Here is a 24,791-nt window from a genome sequence, read left to right as displayed (position 1 = left end):
TTACTTAGTATTTTTCTATTTCTCCATGCCTTGTAAATGGATTATATCATTCTTGCATGTACCCCAGTTGATGTGTGTGTGTGTGTGTGTGTAGGTATGTCTGTGTTTTAGTACACTCACTTTGCGCTCCTTGTCCCCATACTCCAGGCCGAGGGTGTCCATGGCACGAACAATGGCAGCCAAAGACTGGATGGTGTTGCTATACACCACAGGCTTATACTGCTTCACGTCATCTCCAGAGAAGCCATCCTCATGGATAATCCTACACACACACACACACACACACACACACACACACACACACACACACACACACACACACACACACATTAGTGAAAGCAGAAATTCCAAGAGACATATACACACTGTTTTTCAGTTCCTCATTTTTTTAGCCAGTATTTGTTTTCCCTTTGCTATATCTGAAACGTATTTCTAAATAGACAACAATAACAATGAGAGAGGAAAAAAGACTGAAAACAGTACTTTGTGGGCACAAATAACTATGATAATACATACAAAATAGGTCCCATTATATGTCTTATAGTAACAGAGTGAGATGGTAATGTCACTCCACCATTCATACACAAAATAATTACTCTCAAAAACAGTGCTAATAATGTAAATATATTTTTGCAGCACTTTATCTTACTGAAGATATACAGTTGGGATGAGTATTAGTACTGGCGCAGAAATCAGCCTCAAATCCGGGATCTGCATCAGATCACATTAGTCATATCCTCCAATCTGATTCACTGATACATTTTATAGCATAAATAAATGATGTTGACTAAAAGCATAGATCTGGCACATAAACACAAACAGTCATGATGGATCTCATATGTCATAAAATCTATCCACAATATTATAACCGAATCTTGCAGAGAATCGACTTCCTTAGTGGGAAAAGCATGGACTCAAAAGTCTGTCAACGCTATGAGAAAAAGTAAGAAAACCTATGACCTGTAGATCGCTAACTTTCACCAAACTTTGTACATAGACTAGTTCATATCTGCAGATTAGTGATGTTAGTTTCACTTTTAACATTAACTGGATGAAAAAAAAAAAGTTTACAAAATCAAGATACCATTTATAGCTGCCCAGAAGGGATTCATTTGTTTGACACTCCATCCCCTGTAGTGTTCTTAGGATTCTTATATTGCCTCTGCATATCAAAGCTTGTTTTTGCTCTTTTTCTAGGTCTGCTGCTCAATAGCAGCTGCTGCTAAATATAAATATAATATGTTTCCTTAAAATGACACTACAGGAAGACTGGCATGCATTACATTTACTGGAGATCATATTGCTTACATTCACAGCTGCATACCAGAATTTCACTCCATCGTGACAGAAGTTGTAATTTCAGACTTAGAACAATGTTGAGTGTTGGTTAGTGCTAATGAAAAGATTCGGTGTTCACTGAGAAAAGGGTCCCAAATGCATTAACCTTTCACGATCCCAAGAATTCTCCACCAGCTAGATTGTATGTGTGTGTGTGTTTGTGTGTTCTGAAGCAATCTAAGAATTAAGGGGAAGGTCTCCGTCCCTATATTGTTCTGTTACTGAGGTAATATCTGAAGAAAAATGACAGTAAAATGAAAGGAAGCGAGACAGAAATGCTAGTGTAAGGTTCAGTGAATGTCAGTCTCTTCTGTGACCTCTGATAATAGTCTCTGCACTTAAACAGTTCACCTGCCTCAGCAAGTCCCCCAAGATCAACCACATGCAAGTTTTAGAGTGTTTATATTTACAGCATTTAGTTTACATAGCTTGTGAGACTGAACACATGATGTGCATTCTCTCACGCTCTTTTCATCATTCTTGCCATCTGATTCTGTAATAAATGGACATTCGGTACAACCCAGATGAGGATGGATTCCCTTTTTAGTCTGGTTCCTCTCAAGGTTTCTTCTTTGTGCCATCTCGGGGAGTTTTTCCTGGTCACAGTCGCCACCGGCTTGTTCATCAGGGACAAACTTACACTGATAAAGTACATCTTATTCGTTTTTTTTATCACCACATTATCTGTGTAAAGCTGCTTTGGGACAATGTTCATTGTTAAAAGCGCTATACAAATAAAAATGAATTGAAGAGAATTTAATTGTAACATTATCCAATAATGGTTTTATCAGTTTATAATGAAGAGGTTTACCTCCCTCTGGTCTAAACCGACTGTATCAGAGTCTTTGTTAGTGGGAAGCATAAGAGTCCATTCTCCTATCTGTCCCCTTCTTAATTAAAGAAAGTAGGCACTGTGTATGAGATGTATCATGTGACTGATAAATCTGAGTAAATGTGTATTTTTGATTCTCTTGGGGAGCATTGGAATTTGAAATGATTTTCAGAAATAGTCATGCACAGTAATTAGTATTGTCTGATTCAAGCTTCTACTCACTGTAGAGTGCCTGTGTCGGCAACTTTTCAACTCTACTATCCATTGTGTGTGTGTGTGAGTGTGTGTGGGTGTGTGTGTCGGATGCAAGGTTCATCGCCACGCTTCTATTGAACTTTGGCTGCTTTTCATAGCAAAGACAAGAGTGAGTTCCAAAGAGCACAGTGAACAAACAGGTACACCACAGTGTACAGTATATTTGATTACTAAAGAATTCCACAATCATAACAGCACCAGATCAATCACACCCCCCCTTTACCCATTAGAATGTGATTGGCTTGTTTAAAAATGGGCATTTAAAAAAAAAAAAAAAAAAAAACATGGAACCTTCCACAACCCCTGGAAGAGGCGGAGATGGCCAAAATCCTACTAAAGCAGGAGATTTAGCTTCGAGGAAAATAACAAGACAATGTTTATTTAAGCCTGCATGAGAAGTCAGTAATGGAGATGGTGACTAATACACAGAGGCCTACATTTGTGCTCTCCCTCATGACCATCTTGAGCAACATGGAAGGGGAGCTTAAATGACATTGGTTGTTGGATATTGACAGACTGGTTATTATAGTTTTTGTCCGATCAGCAATTCTTCAGTTGCAGGAAGATTACGGACAAAAGAGAAGTAAGTAAAAGAGATTTGAATCCGAGTTTCTGAACAAAGATGAGAGTTTTTGATTGTGAGTCACAGCACCACATATTTCTGTGTTAATCATACAAAAAGTCTTGCATCATCATCATCTGTGTTTTCTTTAACACCGCAGTCCCTGTGGTACAATATTTAGAGTTTGCCTTGAAGATTATAAACTATAGCCTTCCATGCATCACATCATCTTTCAGTGGAAAGAGGCTTAAATAGTTTTGCCCGAACCATTTTCTGGTAAACATAATTATTAGCACAATCTATAATTAGGCGGGAGAGCAGTAATATCACCCAACCTTTTCACAGTCTGTCAAACATTTGTGGATCTCGTATAACTAAAAAACAATCAACTGAGCACTGCCAAGATTTTTTATGGGGTTGGCACTAAGATCATAACATGATTTGATATCTCTGGATTTCCTGAGACTAGACAATTAAGCTTTCTGATATTAAAATATTCCATTCTATCCATGTCTAACATATTATATAGGACTTTTTATAAGCTAACAAAAATAATATTAAAATAGGAATATAAACACGATCTAAATAATTCTAAATATCCCTCCATTATCAGAATAAGATTTATGATATGAAAATAAATGAACAGTTGTCATTTAAGGCTATTTAAGCAAAATTTCAATACAGCATCTTCATTTCATGTCAAGTGAAAAATCCACTTTAATATTTAATAAATTTTACTTCAATCACTCAAATGTGACATTCTGTCCAATCCATCAAAGCAGCAGGGAAAAGCTCCGAGCCAAGATGGCAGCCCGAGTTTTAGCTGCCAGTGTCTCCATTTCTCTCCTCTTAACTGACTGAGTGCAGCAGTGCTAGCTTTCTCAGGTAGCTCCTCTATTATGCAGGAGCTAAAAATAATACATGTTTAAGGCTTTTTGAAAGTCAAAATATAAATAAGGCCCAGAGCTAATAGTTTTCCAGGCCCAGGAGTGGACACGGAGAAAAATCAATCCGTTTTAAACACGAGAATGAAAGAAAAGCTTCACTGACAGGTTCATTTCCGGTCCTGTCTTCTTACATGTTGAGTCGCTAAGCTACTGCCGGAGGGGACACAGTGCACAAATTTTTATGACTATGCAACTTTGTGTGTGGGAGCTCCTTATGAGGTTCAGAATGCACTCCTCTATATTTACAGCCCTACTTCCTGAGAACACTATCATCTGTTTACAGTTGACATTCAGGCCCTGATTCTCTCAACATATGCCTGGGTCTAGATAACTGTTTAAAAAAGCATGTAGGGATGAAATGTGGTGCGATTTTAGATCTCTACTTGTAGCTGTTTATCATGTAATTGTCTATAGAAGAAGGATAAAGCTATCATAAAGACGCTAAATACATTATGTGAGACAATGACAAAGTGCTAAGGCAATGCCAGAAGCCATCTTTAAGATACTTCATTAATTTATATTTAAATTGAATTCATGCTTCAAATATTCATAGAAGGTTGTTTATGTTCTGCTAACGGTCAGTAGCCATTTCCTCCAAATGTTCCCATTTCTCTGGTTGACTATGACACAGATGTTTTCCTGTTCCACAGTTGCAAAACACAGCTTAAAGACAGCACTCTTTTTTTCTTTCTTTCTTTCTTTCCACAAATGCTTAGCATTAAAAAGCCTAAAGCCATGGTCACACTAGAAATGTACTCTTCACATCTTCCTGCTAATAGGCATGAGCAAAGTGGTAGGAAAGGACTGGTGAAAAGGAAAAGTCTATCCATGTAGAAAATTTAGCAAGTTGTCTGTGGTGGTTTTAGCTGAAATGTTCCTAAATCAATCTTGAGGCATTTCATCAAGTCTGTACATGTTTGTTTTTTTTTGTACACTGGGAGCTTTTTTCCTCGCTGCAGTCTAGCATACATGCCAACCTAAGCTGGCTGCTCATACAATATCTTACCATAAACAGCAGGGGGAAAAATGTATATTAAAAAAAAGAAAAAAAAAAATCTGTATATTGTGATCACAGTGGATTGTGTGTGATTTTTTATTTTTTTTTTATATCATAGCCTGCTTGGGAAGCATTAGATAAAAATCTCATTCCTGCATGCTGATGGACCAGCACTATAAAAGACTACCTCACTAAGAGAAGACAATGCACTAGTGTGTGAAATGGACACAGTGTATTCACCTTACAGTCTTCAGAGCAAAACTATTCAATTGAAATGAATTTTATTTGGCTAATCAACAAATTTGACTGGTAACAAAAAAAAGATTTTGTAGCTTTTTTCCCCCAATATTAGACAAATCTGTTTGTGCCTATTATTCAATAATGACTAGTAATTTACCGTTTGACAGAAAAATTAAGATCAAGGACCTGAAATTAATGCTGCTGCAAAACCTGTCAAAGGTCATCTGCATTCTCATCTCACTCAGTTACCATTCACTAACTTACAAATTAGTTTGTTCGTGCATTTGCCGGGTCATGTTCATTCAGCTGTACTCTGATATTTTCAGAGGGCAAATATCATGATTCAAAAATTAATTGTGCACATACAGATTGCCAACCAAGCTAGCCTCATTCATCTTCCCACAAGTTTCACACCCAAGGCCCACAGGAGCTCTTTAGGGACTGTAGGGAGTTTGTGTAAGGCGAGCACTCATTTTTTCTTCTTTTTTTTTTTTCCTTTCTCTCACTTTTTAAAAAGAAGTGCAGAGGAAGCGTCGCCTCAATACGTTGACGTGGGTGGATGAGAGACATCGTTACTGCTACCTCCAGTTCAAAGCAGCTTATTACCGAGCAGGTCTTGGGGAAAAAAAAAAAAAAAAAAGCAGAGGAGGAGAGGGAAAGGAGATGAGAAAAAGAGAGAAATTGTATTTATCTCTGATGATTTGGAGAGCCTGTTCTGTTCACTCATGAAGACTTATGTTCCTTGTGGCTATCTGTCCCCAAAAGGCATAAGAAGCTGACCAGAAAGATATCCTGCAGACAGCTCTTACAGAAACAGACACTTAGCTCTCTGTGAACTGTTGCCTGAGCTGGCACATACAGATATACACTCTCAAAGTCACTCAAATGTTCTCATTCCGACATACCACTATGACTCAAAAGGTTTGAACCTTAACCCCAGAGATCAGAGTATTTTAGTCTATCTGTGTAAAACACCTGGCAACAAAAATATATAAGCAGGAAAGTAATCATAGGTTCATTTATATAAAATCACTTAAAACCAAAAGTCAATTTAAAAAGGAGTCACATGCAATAATAATCTAAAAGTGATGCTTTAAAAGATATATATGGAAGGAACGCTATCATGTGACACGCTCTCCTATCTCTCCAAACTGGTACGTGCCATCGGCAAGAACCCCCTTTGTCCTGAGTGGCTGTTTAAGCAGCGCTCCTGTCATCACTCCCACAGGACACAGCTACTTATCTTGTCTTGTCTTCTGGTTTGCCTGAACATAAGGCCAATGCTTCTATTTTTAACTGCGTCAATCTCTGAGAAAATATTCCACATCATGCACTCCATCAACCCAGTGTCCATAATTATACTGTTATATAATCAAAATGCATTGCTTTAATTAACATGTGGATAAAATGGTTTAAGAATCAGTCTTATATGGAAAAAAAAAGACAATAGTGTGTATATAGCAGATAAATGGGAGTAGCTTTGGGTAGCTGAATTTCTTGATGTGAACAAACATTTTAAAATTATACTTAAGAATACACCTAAAAAAAACTGCCTGGTTTTCTCATGCGAGAATGCTGGCTATCATCTTTTAATTCCTATTGAATGTTCCCCTCTCTTTTATTAAACACATGAATGACTTATCTATTTTAAATTGTTATCCTATATATGTTATATACATAAGATACTATGAGTATTCTAAATACATTTAAGAGTACAGTTGCTTTAAGATTGAAAGGTCTGTTTTAATGAGAGCCACTAGGTACAGATCAAAACATCCATACCAGGTTAAGACCTGATGAGGGTTTTAGATGTGTACACCAGTGTTCTTTCACACATCCTCCCCCCTCACCTACCCTCATCCTGTATGAGAGCAAAAATGATGTTAAACAGACAGCCGAGTGTTAATACCACGAGCTAGGAGAGTGAACAAGCTAGTTATACAGCCCTTATGGGGAAATGCTATATATCTGTCTACAATATGGGTATGTGTATACATTTCAATTTTAACACTGTACAAACAGTATGCTTACCCAAATGCGCAGATTATATTTTATATAATATATTATAAATATATTTATAAATATATATGTGCACTGTGTAATGATATATCATTTTTTAATGCTGCAATACTGGAATGCATGACATTTAGTGGATATATTTCCACATAAGCACATTGTAGTGCTTCATCTCCACTTATCCTATAATCCTGTATTAAACTGGGTGTGTTGTTAGACAGACCCTAAAATAGATAGTGTATATTGATTCAATCTAAAAAAAAAAAAAAAAAAAGCTCTTTTCGAGCTCTTTTTGACTGTGAGACTGTGTAATCAACTTGCTAATAAATAAAGATCCAGATAAAGCTCGTCACATTCAGGAACATGAACTTTTAAAGAGGATATTAAGGAGGAATTTCAGTTGGGTGCGTGGATGGGTGCTTAGGGTGCCAGTTTATTCTTCATTAGGAGAAACAAAGTTGAGTTCAATCTCTGAATTGAATAAACAGGTACTAGATATGTGAAATACTGCACCCCTATAGCCTCCTACAAGTTTCTAGGATTGACTCCAGGCTGTGCTTGGTAGCCAGCTGAGTCTTATGACACTCCATTAATGGGTTTTAATACATTTCTCTCACTTCAGTACAAAATTGCCACAAAGGAAACCAAGAGTGAGGCCCTTTAAGCAAAGTATAACAGATAAAGTACAAATAAGTCTGAACACACTTCTAAATGAATCTAACCTTGCTGCTCTTTATCTTACGATGTGAACTTCCTCTATTTCTATAGTCACAAAAACTGTTAAATGTGCCAGCCGGCTGTACCTGATCACATGGTATGTCTGTCAAAGGTCATCATTTGACTATATATAATAATAGCAACTATTCCCATGTTCTAAAATCAATGCCACATTCACCCTCACTGTAAGGCGCCTGATTTAACACCTGGATAACTGGGTGGACCTTCTTGAGGAACCTCAATGTAATTATAGAATTGCTTGAAATATTTGCTTTTGTACAGATGTGTAAAATTAAGCATTTCTAAAAACACACTAAAATTCTCAGCTTTCATATCCTAAAAGGTTTGGCTGTATTGTTCTCCTCCAAGATAATTCAGCTTATAAAATACGACATACTCATCAAAATCCACACAGCCACACCTACTTCACACTTATGTCTGCTTTCGTCAACGTGAAAAAAATAACCCCAGAATAAAATCCTGGAATGTTCTTGATTTTTCCCCAAACAGTAGGAGGATATTAGCTATTTGTAGGCTGCCTATCAAACAAGGGGTTGTTTCCTGTTCACACATTGGATGCATGCTTCTGTGGAGAAAAGAATGTTGGTGAAATTTTATCCAAAGAAATGTGCAATCTGAGAGGCAGTGTTGTACAAGATACCGGACCTTAAAAATATTTTACTAAAAGTAAAAACTATATGGCAAAAGTAGCATAACTTGTAATCTACACTGATTGTTTTCACAATTTTGGATAATAAGCAGAATGCTCACAGAGAAAACATTTCACCATCTGTCATAAAAAAAAGGAACTGCTCCACTGCACCTACTTGTAAAAGAAATGTTCCTCCAAATAACTGTCAGTAATGCTCAGAGGACAAAGTAATAAAAAAGCATTAAAAAAAGTAGCTACTTCTAAACTACTCGATTAAAAAAAATGAAGCACCGTCTTCAAAATTAGACTCTCTACTGCACCCCTATACACATTTTGCATGCATGTCATCCTCCCGTTACAGCACATTCTACAGCAGTCATTCTTATCTCCATGACAACAGAGCAGGAAGAGGGGGTAGTAAAGATAGAAGTAGAGTGTGGATATACAGTGCAAGCAGGAGAGATGATAAATGGGTGGAGATAGCACATCCTCAGCACTACACAAAGGCCTGTGCAAGCTGTCTGTGCAGCAGGTACCGTCTCCATAAATGTATCTACGGTCCACAAAATTACACACCATTTGCTTTAAAGTGCACAGTTTCTCTGCTTCAGCAATTGTGATTACTCTAACTTTTAGTGAAACAGGCTGGGTTTTTAAACTTGCAAAAATAGAGAAGTAAAGCGGCAGAAAGCAGAAATGCTCCATCTTCGCGGTTTTCCAACGGAACAATAGCTTAGAGTAGCAAAGTTTTATGTCAAGTAATCTTGCTTCAATTAGTTTTAGCTTGTGTTTGTCTAATACACAGGATGTGTGTATATTCATCTTAGGGTTATGTTAAGTTGTTAGTCATAATTACTTTAGGTGTGTGCGTGTGCGTGCAGAATTGGTGGGTAAGTGTGTGTACACATGCAGGCTTCCCCAGGGTTAAAAGCCACTGGGAGCCAGCTGACATGAGGTCCAATTTACCACACACACACACACACACACACACACACACACACACACACACTCTCCAGGTAAATGTAACTGACACACATGTAGCAAAACAGAATCACAACTGGCTGCAATTAACGCTCTTCATACACCCCCATGCTGCACATCTACAGCAGCACACATAATACCAGTTAACAGGTGCCGTCAACACCCACACGCAAACCTGTTATTTACACTTCACTGTGTGGCAGACAAGCACTACAGAGCGTACACTTACATTAGCTTATGCTACTTCGACACAAAAATCGGCTTGACATTTTATCCCCCCCCACAGTCCGAATAATGTAAAATAAATAATGATTTCCACAACTGCCAAAAAATGAGATTCTTATGTCTCTTGAGTTTGATTAGACACCGCACGCGTCATCCATCACAGACAGAAATCAGAGCATAGAGTGAACAAACACAAACGCCCTCCTCAATAAAGAAAGCACTTGTGAGTGGGTTTGAGTTGAGATCTGCTTATATCACCCAACACAAACACTTCAATAAAACAAAGGAGCCTTGTATTACCAAAAGAATGAGAGAGAAAGCACATGGTGTATGGACCATCTAAATACAGCGTGAGAAAGACCAGGGACATTTCCCACTAAATTTACTAACATGGGCACAACTATTTACTTTAACTAATACAAAATCTATATCTAAATGAGGGACAGAAATATAAGGATAGCAAATAACAAAAAAAAAAAAAAAAAAATTTGAACTATATACCGTATTTTTCGGACTATAAGCCGCTACTTTTTTCCCACGTTTTGAACCCCGCGGCTTAAACAACGAAGCGGCTTATTTATGAATTTTTCCTGGGTTTTTCCCGGTTTCACAAACTTCAAGCTAAAAAACTGACCGACATAACATTAGACCAATGAAATTTCCGAACGGAAACGAAAAAAATGCACCTCACCTGTGTTCTGAGCTGCACGGCATCAGGAGAAAAAACGTTTTTTTTTTTTAAACCTATGACGATGCCAAAAGAAAAACTCCTGAGAGAAATAGTTGTGAAAGGAAGGAGGAAGACAGTGAACAATGACTTACTTGGTCGGCTACTGTTTAGATACAAGCCGTGTAACGCGTTGAGTCTGGGTCATGGGAGAGTTCACTAAGTCCAGTTGCAACAGAAATCATATAAGCACAGACAGGTTTCCAAAACTCGTGCTTTTTTATTTTTCTTGGCAACAGCGTTACGGGTTAGTCAAAGAAACTTATTTTCTTTTTTTATTTTATATTAACATATTCCTTGGTCTCCACACATGCAGTAATACCGGAAAAAAAATGCGGCAGCAGGCTATTCCCAAAATGCCGCTCTGCTCTTAAAGAAGCCACAACATATTTCACCCGTTACACCGTGTAACAGACAGTTTAAAAGTCTTTCCTTGAAGCCTGTGTAAAGTTCATTAGTTTCAGTGTAGACACCTGCAGCTTATAGACAGGTGCAGCTTATTTATGTTTAAAATAAAAATCTTTGTCAAATTCAGTGGGTGTGGCTTATATATGGGTGCGCTTTATAGTCCGGAAATTACGGTACATAGGACATGGTGAGTATTAAATAAAGCAAAGCAAAATATAAACAGCTTTGATTCTATAAAGCAGCAGCAGCACATACAGTTTTCAGTTTGTTTACCTATATACTTTTATATCCTTGTGTGTTCTTTACATTGTCCTGTTATAATATGTTGACAGACCATATTAGCCTTTTTGTGTGTGGCATGTGCACATGAATAGCCAGGTCTTATCTGCATTAATCTCATACCACTTTACTGTTGAGGAAGCACCATAACAGTACATGTTTTGCATCCCTGGGTGAAACTGTTCATTATGCAAAGGAAATGCAAAAAGCCAGGTGGATCTGATAATATGCACACAAACACACACAAACCTCTTTGTTGTTATATTTGTGGATGAAAAACTCCAGTATGCTACACGTAACAGGCAAACAAATGCAAACCGTCAGGAGTTGGCATACAAGAAATGTTCAGTCAGTGGTGTGTCACTGGTGTTAATCCGCATTCCAGAGTGAGGGCAAAGAGAGAGAAAAAAGAGGAGAACGAGTGTCATGCAGGATTTAAGGTCAGGGAACCAAACACAGCAGAGACATTTGTTTGATTTAGTTTAATCAAATCCAATTACATCAACTAGGGTGCACATGAAACCCCTAAATTGGAGGGTGGGTGGAGGAAGGGTGAGAGCCAAAGCATGCTCCAGTGTACCATTCATTTGCTAATGCTATGTAGACACGGTTCTGACTTGCATAACAACTGCATTTCATCATGCTTCCTTCTCCGTTTCTACATAATGACTTCCAATTTCTTCTTCTCAAACACACCTATGCCCATGCATGCACGCACCCACATGATAAGTCACATGTATAGCTGCTGGAGAGCATTTACTGCAGTAAGGCTTCACAGCATGCTTCTGTGCTACTTCACATTGTCATTACTGTGGTTATTGGAGGGAGGGGAGGGAAAAAACACTTCCTCATATAGGAGAAACAGAAACAGAAAGGATAACCAGCTATAATGCCCATCTGCAAAAATGAAAAACAGCCCTCAAATGTGCAGGTAGTTTCTGTATTCTGTCAGTCACATATTTCCCTGAAGATATAGAGATACTTCTGGGAAATGAGAAATTTCCATGTCTCAGACACTCATCATTTCTCACATCACACGAACCATTCTTCACTCAAACCTCAAAACGCAATCTCTTCTACATCCTGACAGAACATATAGAGTACTCCAAAATCTAGTATCTAGCCAACATTAACTGTAACAGATGACCAGTCACTGAGAAATGAGAAATCTAACATATCAAAGAAGAACAGAAAGTAGGCATAAATAGCCATAAATTGTGGAATTATAGCTAGCCAATCAGGTTTCTTGCAGTTAGTATATTAATTTCTTTACAGTCAACCAAAAGATTCTCCTAAGCCTGATGACAGTACAGAGAGGCAACAATCAGAACAAATGTATTGTTATTTTTGTTAACCAGCTCTGAGTTTGCAAAAATGAAGGATCGATCCATGCTATCATTGCATTAGTACTATTAGGCCAGTACAAATGCTTAAAAATAATAGTAATCAATAAATGTTGTAAGGCTATATTTTGGGCTCTAGCATTTGTGCAATTAACCTAATGTTCTTGCTCAAACATTAAACAGGCAGATTTTTAGCTTCAAAGACAAAGTCATAAACTAGCATATATCTGGCTGACAATATACCAGCACTAGGACAAATCTTTACTACTCAAAAGCATTAACATACTCAGGCATGGCTGCTGCTTAATAACAATAGTAAGCCCAGTTTACGACAGAAAAGTAGCAGAGCTCTTTGCTGCAGCTTTACTTTCCTCAATGCCTTCTAGCTTAAGAATAGGCTTCAAGCAAAAGTGCTTTCACATCACATATGCCCAGGACTGCCATGCTATTGACCTCCAAAGTCAATTTAATTACGTCAAAAGCCTCAGTCTGCCCAGCTGTCACACAAGTAAGGCATCTGCATTTAAATTAACAATGCTTTTTGACATTATGATTATTGGAAAACGTCATGTGGGTTTCTTCAGGATTAAAGTATGCTTTTCCAGAGAAGACGAGGACACAATTAATTTAGTATACAGAACTGTGATTAATCATTTTATGTAACATTATTTTCATCATAATCTGCTGTAACTCCATACAATGAAGTATGTGGGTTTTTTTGTTTTTTTTTAGCAACAAACAAATGTCAGCATCTGAAATAAAATTATTTATTATTAAATATATATATCCATCCATCCACCCACATGATGTGTCCACTTCATTTCATAAAGAGACCCTATATCCAATGGTTTGCAAATGAACAAATGAATGCTAGTCAAACACCTGGGTCCTCCTCTAAAGCCTGAGCTACTTCAATTAACCGAAAGCACAACAGGCCTGGTATTTAAAACAAACACGTAATGTACAAGCTGCTTTAATGAAATAAACACTTGGAAATTCTAGCCCACTGTTCCAGATAGCGAACAGCTCAGCTTCAATGGACAGAAAAAATTTAAGAGGCCTTAGATTTCTGGCAAAAGACACATAGACGACATATTAGATAGAGTTCGAGTCTGGTATATGACGATTTGACATTTGATTCTCCCGTGGTAGCACTGTGGTAGTAATAATTCAAGAAACATAGTGTGCATAATAATGAGTTTTAACTCCCTAAGGATTACTATATGTGGAAATGCAATAATTATGTAAAAAGGAACAGACAGTGAAATGTGTGTGTCAGTCAGTTTCAAGTTGAACACGTTTGGCTCATGCTGGGCTATTGAGGAAAATGGATGCCATGCTGCCTGAAGAAATGCATCATAATCACAAGGTTTACCAACATGATTTCTTCACTGTGGCACATATGCACACAGTGTTGCTTCCTGCTGAAACAACCAAGTCACACCTGATCATATCTCATTGCTTGGTTTGTCACAGTCAAACCAGATTTTGAACTTGATTCAATCACATGCCCAAGATCCAAAGAGATATTACATTAAAACTATCACTCTACATCATTATTGCATCGGCTGCACTCACACGAGCGTTAAGAATATCTAATGAGGTTTAATAAATTATTGAAGAGTTTATTAAACATGTATAAAAAAGGACCACATTTAAAATAGAACTCCATGCAAATATGTACAAGTAACAATAGTCTAACAAACTAGCACTTTATGATTAAATATCGTATTGTCATTTTGTACACACTGCCATCTTTCTTGTACAACCACTGGTCTGGTACCATCTACTCCCCCCCCCCATGTTTTTTTTCTGAACACACCCACCCACATGAGAAATCTTTACTGCAATATTCTCATTCATTTGATCTCTTTGTCATGTTGCTTTTAAGAGGTGGGGAGCTCTTATTTACTAATGAAGCGATTTCAATTTTCTGAAGTAATTTTGCGTTATATCTTATTCACAATGAATACAGGATTTTCTGCCAATTTGCCATACTACTGTATTTAGGAACCACGTTGATTTCTTTCTTTTCCCTTTATAATAATATTAGGTATCTGAATCACGGAGGGAAACCCCTCCCTGCTGACATCGCTGAAATCGTTCAAACGCAATGATGAGGAAAGTCACAACGCGCGTTCTCCTTTCGTTCATTCCAACAACTCCAAACCGGGGCAAACTCGCCAGACCGAAAAAAGCCGAAGAGATTCGAAGGAGCACGAACCCGACGCGGCGCTACTGGGCGCTGTCCACCAGCCAAGGCGCCTGAATTTCGCCTATTCGCTAAAGCTATACATCTCTTCATACCAATGAAAATGGTCATGTGAGCTCCCATTAACGATATGGCTAGTAATCGTGTCGTGATAGAAAAATCGTGATTTAAAAAAAAAAAAAAGAAAAAAAAAAGAAAAAACGGAAAAACACTGGCTCTCATACACAGCGTGGGCTATTACACAAAAATGGCAGCTTCCCGGGAACCTTGACCATCCTTGATAACATTAAAGACGCTCTCTCACTCTTGTGTATTTTAACAATATACCATTTAAATGGACTCATAAATAACCTAGATAAAAATCCTAGATTAATCCTACGCATTATCCAGTTTACTGATGCGTGTTTACTAGAAGACAGCGCTGAGGTGGAGATGAAGATGGAGGGAGGGAACCATAAAACACTACCATAATGTAAAACACAACCTTAACGCCACTACTGCGTTAAAGATTTAATGGAAGGCCTTTATTTCCAGTTAATAGTTTCCTTTTTTCCCCAATGGCACCTAAAAAAAAATGAACCGATTGAGTGAACATATTCGGGTGTTGCCACCATCCCAGCCCCCCACACCCAAAAGAAATGCTCATAATAACCTGCTCATACTGGGCCTCATACAAATTCCTGAGCCATGTCGAGGACTCATTTGCAATCAGAGAGCTAAATAAAAATCACAAAGGCTTACTGACGCACACGGAACCCAATAACGGCCAGATGTTATAACCAGATACGGTTTAAAAAATATCTAGAAACGCGACATGCATCCAAAATGCCGCACTGAAAATCGCAGCACTACAGGGCGCCGCTTAGACGTTTTCACCAAGCCCGAGATCAGGAGGAGCAGGTAGCTAAGGACAATTAATTGGCATCGAGATTAATTAACATAAAAAGGATCCAATTCTGACAATCCAGGTCCTTTTATAAAGAGATTGCACGGTTACTCCCAATGGACGCCAATGAACCGGGCTTTCAGCACCAGATTCATGAACAGCACGTCCAATATCAATAAAAAACGCAAAGCTCGGACGATCGTGTCAAAATGGATCTTGGCACAGCTACCGTGCAGCAGCCCCCCTCAGCTACTTGAAAAAAAAATGGCGGACCTAAAGGATTCGCCATCGAGCAATAAATGTGCGCGTGAGAGCGTGTGTTCGCGTAAAGAGAGAGAGAGAGAGAGATGCCCATTAACCGGGAGATCGTGTTCAGGAACCGTGGCACTTACTTCATCTGTTTGACGATGGTGCTTTTCCCGGACTCTCCAGCCCCTGCAGATACAACAGACACAAGGGAATGAGACTGTCTGCTTTAATGGAAGTCCATTACGATTCTATGCTTTCTAGAATAAAAACTAGCAGAATTGTGTAAGCTACAATACAAATTATATTATCGGGTTGCCATATCGGGTCATTTCAACTCTCTGGGAAAGAGGTGCTTTCATTACCTAGCAGGAGCAGTTTCACATCCTTGGCCGCAGTGATTCCGTCCTCCTTCAGGTTCTTTTCGATCGCTTTGCTCCTGTCCAAAGCCGCTCTCTCCTCGGCGCTCAGTGTACATCCCATGGCTAGACCAACCTCGGCTCTGCGTGTGCTCCAAAATAGTGAAAAGGTGCGGCGGAAATAGCGAGCAATCCGTTTTTCCCTTTATGAAATGCTAGCTCTTCTTCCTTGTCCCTTCCCTAGGCTCTCTCTCTCTCTCTCTCTCTCTCTCTCTCTCTCTCTCTCTCACTCGGTGACTACAGCTAAAGCATTAAATCCTGCCAGCGACGGTGAGAGATAACAAATTGGAAACGACAGCTTGTGTCCGTCTCTTTGCGGTTCGTCTCGGAAATGACACGGTCCTGGGTTTTTCTGCTAAACGGGGGATTCGGCAGATTTCTCAGTTGTTTCTCGTTACTGGGCGGCGGCAACAGGAGCGAGAGCTCGCATCGTTCGGCTTTGCTCACAAATGGAGTCTTCGGCGTCGGGGAGAGAGAGCGCGCGTGCGTCGCCGGGTTCTCCGCTCATTCGAGTGCGCGCACTGACGTCATGCGCTGGAGGGCGCGAGTGTGCAAGGCGGCTCGTGGAAGTCGCGCGCGCGGCGTTAGGAAGCCTACGGACGGCTAGATGACAAGGGCGGACATGCGAACCGAGTCTTGCTTTCCTAATGTAAATGAGTAAGCCGCTGTTGTGCATTTCACTTTATAACACCGGAATGGTAAACGATAAGGGTGATCACTTGGAAACCGTTGGTTCACGGAGAAAGAGTATCAAGAGAGGCGTGGCCGCAGCATTCACATACAAACACAAGAAATGACCAAAAAAAGCACCTTCATTTCGACAGCCGATCATTGTCTTTTTAAAATGCAAAAGTGCAACCGTACTATTTCTGCACAAGATAGCTGCAAAATGCAACAAATTTCACTTGATGGACCCACACAGCACCTCAAAAGCATTAGATTCAGGGACTTGACTTCCTGATGAATAGTCGATTAGAACAACTGCTGGTAATGCAGGGAAAATTAATTGGACTGGACCTTTCACAATGGGCCTATACTAAATTTCACATGAATACACTTGCCTGCTTACTTACTGACTCTGCATAATACTGGCAGCGAGTCACTTTATTTCTATGTGGCACAATATAGCATTAGTTAGACCAAAAAAGTTATGATTGTAATTCTTGGGTTTGGAGACGTAACTGAAAGAGAATTAATAATAGCTGACTAATGGGTGCACAGAAGGATGAACTGTTATAGGCATGTAAACTGTAAGTATGATGTGGTAGTAAAAAAAAAAAACACTTGTTTTCAAATTTAGGATTAGTAATGAAACATTGCACAATTACACAAAATGCTAATGAAGAAGGTTGTTTATATTTGAGGGGAAAAAATATTAGGTTGTAGTGTCAGGCAATGAATACTGATGGCCTAAAGCAGTTGTTATGAAAAAAGGTGGTTCTTCCAAAAGTTAAGCAGCCTAAAAGGCCTATCGTATAATCCTGGTGGGAGTGTTAGATATGGAAGGGGCAGAGAGCAAAGCGAGACTGGAAAGAGCTGATTGAATACACCCACGCTCCATTACACCAGTCAGTCTATGCTTGTGTTTTCACAGATAATGCCCATCATTATAGATCTATACCATCTTTGTGTGCACACTCAGTTACTCTATTCTATGCACATTTGAGTATTTCTCATGTAACAGCCTGTAATGGTATACAACATTAGATTAATATTTTATGTTTGTAACTAAAGGTCTGAACTGGAGCCAAACAGATAACAACAACCTGTAGCAGGTATTGATTTTTAGACAGTTTTTAGCCTGAAGTAAGTCTCACCATGTTGAGACTAATTTTGAGAATTTGTCACGGATAGTCGAGGGCAGAAAAATCCAATCTCAGCTACAGTAAAGCAGAGGAAAGACAGGGCTTTTAATACGCTATTTCTGCATAAATGTTTTGAAATTATGTTTGTAGATAGGACAGATCCCTAGTTTTAAAAACTGCATTAGCATTCTGGCTTTTTTAATATTGTGCCCCATTTACATTTCTAGTGATTTCTCAGATTCATTTCAGGAACTATGGAAAAAAAAACAAGATATGCATCATTGTTTATTCTATAATTGATTTTATCAAATTAATGTATATTTAAGACCCTAACAGTATTTAGATATTTTAATATTGCACTGTATTGCAATTAATGCAATTGCCTCAGCCTTTAATTCTGTGTATGTGGCCACATTTCTAATTGTTGAAATGACTATTATAATACAATTGCTGTTATAATTAGCCAGGAACCACCAATGGTCAAAAGGTCAGAGAAGAACATGACCTGCACTAGTTGTAAGGTAAAATTTACGAGTGACCCAAAAATAGAAGTACTTTACGCATTTCATTGTTTTCTATATGTATTCATTTCATTGTGGCAAGACATTTACTACTTTCCCCAGATGAATGCAGCTAACTTGTTGATGTGATAAGTGTATGCAGGCTTAAGCTTATATGATTTAAGAGTTGAAGCTAATTGCACAGTTACCGGGATTACTGTTAAACCTGAGCTGAGAAAAGTGCCCAATCAGTGGCGTTAACACAGATTGGGGCTTTTGGAAGACATTTTTATTTCAGACCACACTGGTCAGTGCATGTCAGAATAGCATTTCACAGCGCTTTTCCTGTTTCTTTTAGCATATCCAAAATTGTCTACTGGTTATAATTCTCCAGCAACAGTAACAGTATTCAGTAGCAAGGCTTGTGCTGGATGTTGTTGGTGGTGTTGGTGTTTTTGGCATTCATCAAGTAATATGGATTGTAGCTCTGTATATATGTATGTATGTACTTTGCTTTGAGCATTTTTTTTTTAATGTCAAAAGTAGCAGGGTCTTACAGATGTATAGATTAATATAGGAAAAGGTCCACCAAGCATGTGAAAGAGTAAGTGAAAACATAGAATGGAAAAAAACCCTAGTTAGTGTGCTAATTAAACACAGATACCAGCCTAGCAGATGGCATGGGCTAATCAGAAAAAAGGACACTAGATTGCTCCATCCTCTACTGCTGACAAGCACCGCAATGACTCTCTCTTGCACTCCCCTCTCTAATTTCTTTTCAGTTCACTGGTGATGCACATGATTAGCTGTAATGTCTTGCTTGCAGTGATCTGGCTTTAATTACTGCCGGGGTGTGGTGGTTGAGAGTGGAGTGCAGAATGATATGGCTGAAAGAAAAACAGCAGGATCATCTATGAATTTTACTCTTATTAGGATCACCTCTGCAAGTGTCTTTACCTGAGTCTTCCTAGTGTCAGCTTCTAAAATTAGGGTGGACTTTTTTTGGAGACTCAGCCATGAATACATTTCAAGACTCAGTCATTAATGCATGACCAGTTGTTCAACATAGTTTGAGACCCAGGTACTTGCTAGCTTACAGTAATAACAAAACCAAGCAGGATAGCCAAAACATTTCCATGACCTCACAGTGATTACTTCTGCTTTCAGCACTGGGTTGAATAAGGTACCTTAAACAAAGCAATGCAGGTGAGCCAGCAACAAATTTAATTCTTTTAACTTCCTCCCTGCTACTTGTCATTCTCTCATCTATATTTGTTTGACCATCAAAATGATATCCATGGGTTGTTCCACACACACCTTCACGTGTTTCATAAGCAATTTTTTTCATGCTACACTTTCATTTTTTAGAGCAAAAACAGATATGTAAAATTGCAGTTGCTCCATCATTAAAGAGCATGATACATAGAGTTGTTTTTGCCAAACACAGTATATATATATTGCATTTTGTCTGTTTCAAGGAATGCAGTAAGTCTACAACATGAGAGAGATGGACAAACAGGTAGAATATGAATGAAGAAATGGGGTTTTTTTATAGCAACATTTTGGCAGACATGGAGAGATTTAATTTACACTTCTTTGCAATATTAGAAGACTACATTAAAATGGTTTTGCACTCTTGCAAATCATTTTAATTCCCAGGTTATGGAGTGTGGCTTGTGGGAACTCAGAACCCGTCTCTGAGCAGACACATCATGGGTGGATTCTTGGTTGCAGTTGATTCCCAATATAACACTCTTAATAACGCCAAATGAAAGATCTTCATTCTTGGATGAGTAAAAGCAAAACTCCTTTATTGCCACACAAATGAGCTCATAGAAGGTGGTCACTCATTAACTTCAAAATGATCAAAGACACACTTTTTACACACACTCATTTATATTCTGCTGTCACATGACTCCTTAATTTTCTGTAATTTCTTCGCCTTAGCAAATTCCCCTTATGTTTTTATCACCTTCTTTTTCTTGTTTTGTCCAGTTCCCCTTATCTCTGAACCTCGGTTCTCCACCCCTTCCTGTTAAAACATATTTGGGCTTCCTGTTCTCTTCAGTTACCCTTATTTTTGGCCTTTGTTATATATTTTTGCCTTCTGTTGTAATAAAAAAAAAAAAAAAACATTTGTATAAAACCTTCACTCCCTCAGGTACATCTTCATTCTGTTCTCAACCTTTGTGTGTGAACAACCATTTTGCGGCCTATTTTGTCTCCCTGCATCTGCAATGTGTAAGTTTTCTGGTTTTATTCTCTTTTATAATGCTGTTTACTCTGCTACTGTCATTGAATCAAGCTATATTCTTTTTAATTTGATTGTTTATTTATATATGCTTAACTGTATTGTTCTGCTTAGTCATGTTAATATCTAGGTTATACATACTATCCTGAGCTGACTGTTACATAGTGTGTTGAGCTCATAGAGATAACATTAAAAAGCTTTTTACTTTTGTCGCTACATGCACATATACATATTTTATGTTTAGTCATTGTGATTTCACCCTTTTACATCATATCTCTGTTAATTTCTTTTTATTCAGCTTCATCTTGCAGACGTTCTGGGACAGCTCTTAGGAGCGTTCTCCGCAGACAGTCTCGTCCGTTTCAACTCTTCTCCCTTGCCACTGAATTGTCCAGTTTATTGAGCATCTCTCTACCCCAGCTGTTCCAGAGAACCCGTCTGCCTCCTCGCATCGTGCAGCGTCCTTTTACACGTGAAATGGGCACACAGACCTCGTCTGACCTCCCTGCTGTTTATCATCAGGAGACACAGCCCGATAATGAAGACTATCATGATTATTGCATACCTGCATCAACTCTACCATCTCCTCCTTATCCTTCATGTTGGTCCCCTACTGATTATTCTCCTACTTCCCCCTTTCTCTCACCTGATCATTATTATCCTCCCATATCTTCCCCGGAGTCTGATCCTGATTGCTCACCCATGTCTTCCACAGCGGCTCTGGCCCACAAGCTCTTCTTTCCCAATAAACATGCTGAAGTCTAAGATATACCTTTATTCTGCCTTATATGTTGTTGTTTTTGTTTCTCCAGCACACAAATAACATCAGTCAGACCCTATCTCTATTTATTTATCTCTATTTATTATCTCTATTTATTAGTATCTGATTATTATTCTTATTTTAATTATACTTGGAGTAAATAAGTTACATGAGTTTGAATAAAATATAGGCTAAATAGGTTTAATTAAGCTACTTTTATTGTATCTAAGGTTCTATACTAATTATTAGGTCAATTTGTTGGATTAATATTAGTTTGATTAAAACACATTCTAGAAATGTTGGATTAGAATATTTTTCTCGACAGGCTGCAAGCAAGGAAAGTAAAAAACCAAGCCCAGAAAGCAACTAGTGAGTAATTACAGATGCACCATTGTATGTTGTTTGTTTATATGCATACAGAAATACACTTGGCCCTGTATTTCATTTTTCTGCCATTCAAGCAAGGGCTGATTGCCCACAAAAACCATTGTGGACTGACCAGAATACAGACTAATGGGAAAAAATGTATGTGCTTCATATTTATGGCATTTGGTGTTTTATTATTAAGCTAGTAATTATTTATCCCTCAGCATGCCTTGCAACACGTGATGCAGTTATTTATTCTAAGCTCATATGTGGTAAGTGTGTACATTGTTAGTCAAGACAGCATAGGCCTTTAACTGTATAAATAATAACCTCCAGATCATGTGTCCAGAATGTAACTGCTGAGCTAGTAACTCCAAAATTTATTTTTAATGTGGACTGCGACAGAAAAATGTCTCTCAGTTTAGAAAAACTTAAATCCCAGCCATTCCCGTATATAATAGATTTTTAATAGCAAGTTTATTTGAGAAAGAAATACAAATAGTTGTATCATTGTACTAATTTATCATTTAGATCATACTGAGCACTGAGGCCCCTCAGTCCTGTGTGCTAAGCCCACTACTGTTCACTCTGCTGATTTACGACTGTGTAGCAATGCACAGCTCGAACCACATCATCAGGTTGACATGACATGACTGTGGTGGGTCTCATCAACAAGAACGACGAGTCAGCATACAGTGAGAAGGTGCAACAACTAACAGTCTGGTGTAGAGCCAACAACCTTTCTCTGAATGTTGACAAAATCGGAGAGATGTTGAATGATGTTGAAGAGATGTTGAACATCGAAGGATCCTACGTGGAGATCGTCAAGAGCACCAAATTCATCTGGCGAAGAATTTCACTGGTCACTCAACACCAGCTCCATCACCAAGAAAGGGCCTTCTACTGCCTGATAAAAGAAAGCTCATCATTTGTATGTTGTACTCAAAGCACCAAATTCTAACTTCTCTAATACAGGATACACAACTTTGTATGGTCCTGTCAAACAGACAAAAACCTGAACATGATAATTAGGACAATTTTGCGTGGTTACATGACATACAGCTGTTATCACTTATGGTGTACTTACTTCTGTTGCCAGCTATTTTGACAATAATGGCTGTATGTTGAGTTATTTTCAGAGGGTAGTAAATTTGTACGGCTATTTAAGCTGTACATTGACCACTCTAAAATATATCCAAGTTTGATTTTATTTTAGTATTGTCCCTTAAGAAGATATACTAAAATGGTTGCTGAAATGTGGGGGTGTACTCACTTTTGTAAGATACTATTCACGGTGACATGCAGGATTAAATATTTCTTATGAAATCGTATTTAAAAAAAAAAAAAAAAAAAAAAGTAGGACTATTCTTCTAGCCCATTTGTAGGCCTTGGTACTGAATCCCATGTAATGCTATAGTGAGAATCATGCTCGACAGTGAATTGATTCAGCAAAGATTTTCCCAGAACTGCTATAACATCATTTTGTGCCAGCTCCATTCATCTGAGTTCCTTTGCTCTTTCAATGTTGTCTCTGCTACACCATTATTCTGACCTGGTGGATGTTTTCAGTCTGCTTACTTGATATTATGTGGGCTTACTTGTGGTGCCATGTGAGGAGGAGTGCCACCTCGGTGATTGTGCACCTGCAGTGGTGGACGAATTACACAAACCATGAAATCAAGTTAAAGTAGAGATACACTAGGTAAAATAGTAAAAGTGTTTCCTTTAAACTTTTACTCAAAATAAATGTACAAAAGTATTTGACTTTAAATGTACTTAAGTATTCAAAGTACTATGATTAATTATGGCTATAATGTCCTATCTTTTTGTCAAAAGACTCACTTATTTAACTAAGTTTATGTGAAAAGACTTTAATGTTACTCCTAGCACACCAATAATAGAATAATATTAATTAAGCAAACACAGATGGATAAAAAAATCAGTGATTTAAGATCAGATCTATTAAAATTATCATGAGCCCAAAACATTCTTTTCAACTACTGTACTCTACCCTGATTGGTGGCTTGCCTCGTGCTTGACAATTTTTTTATCCACTCATAAATAAAAAGGAATGGCTGATTTCGCAAGATATTTGACTTTAAAATGTAGTAAAGTTAATGTAAAAATCTCCCGAAAGGGAAATACTTCAGTTAAGTACAGATACATGATAAAGCTACTTAAGTACAGCATTGAATTACATTTACTTTGTTACTGTCCACAGAGCACAGATCTGGCGAAGTGTACAGACAAATTTCTGCAGCATCGAGGGTCCCAATGGGCACAATGGCCTCCATCATCCGTAAATGGAAGAAGTTTGGAAATACCAGGACTCGCAATCGGGGGAGAAGGGCCTTATTTAGGGAGGTGACCAAGAACCCGATGGAACCCCACTCTTTAAGAGCTCCGGCATTTCTCTGTGGAGAGAGGAGAACCTTACAGAAGAACAAACATCTTTGCAGCACTCAACCAGTCAAGCCTGTATGGTAGAGTGGCCAGCTGAAGCCACTCCTCAGTAAAAGGCACATGACAGCCACCTAGAGTTTGCTAAAGGGCCCCTGAATAACTTTCAGACCATGTGAAACAAAGATTAAACTCTTTGGCCTAAATGCCAAGGGACATGTCTGGAGGAAACCAGGCACCGCTCATCACCTACCAATACCATCTCTACACATGGTGGTGGCAGCATCACGATGGGAAGATTATTTTTAGCAGCAGGAACCAGGAGTCTAGTTAGGACCGAGAGAAAGATGAATGCCTTAATGTACAGAGACATCTTTGATGAAAACCTGCTCTGAGGGCTCTGGACTGGGGCAACTGTTCATCTTCC

The 24,791-nt window shown here is 38.4% G+C and overlaps 1 protein-coding gene across 3 annotated transcripts in view; it reads right to left on the bottom strand.

The window, feature by feature from the left end:
• Positions 1 to 16,755, bottom strand: part of gnao1a (guanine nucleotide binding protein (G protein), alpha activating activity polypeptide O, a) — a 78,285-nt gene extending 61,530 nt beyond the window's left edge. Inside the window, exons 1-3 of one of the 3 annotated variants that reach the window (XM_046864684.1) lie at positions 16,229 to 16,755; positions 16,010 to 16,052; positions 121 to 262 (exon numbers count right to left, since the gene is read on the bottom strand). In XM_046864684.1, the coding sequence (XP_046720640.1) occupies positions 121 to 262; positions 16,010 to 16,052; positions 16,229 to 16,346 (303 nt within the window). In that variant the 5' untranslated portion in view covers positions 16,347 to 16,755. The remainder of the gene's footprint in view (positions 1 to 120; positions 263 to 16,009; positions 16,053 to 16,228) is intronic. The other 2 variants (XM_046864683.1, XM_046864682.1) reach the window with 2 other exon arrangements.
• Between the last annotated feature and the right edge of the window lie 8,036 nt (positions 16,756 to 24,791).

The sequence above is a fragment of the Silurus meridionalis genome, chromosome 13 (genome assembly GCF_014805685.1).
Source record: "Silurus meridionalis isolate SWU-2019-XX chromosome 13, ASM1480568v1, whole genome shotgun sequence".
Classification (NCBI taxonomy): Eukaryota; Metazoa; Chordata; class Actinopteri; order Siluriformes; family Siluridae; genus Silurus; species Silurus meridionalis.
Note: the sequence above shows the minus strand (reverse complement) of the source record. Positions and strands in the feature narration are given on the sequence as shown.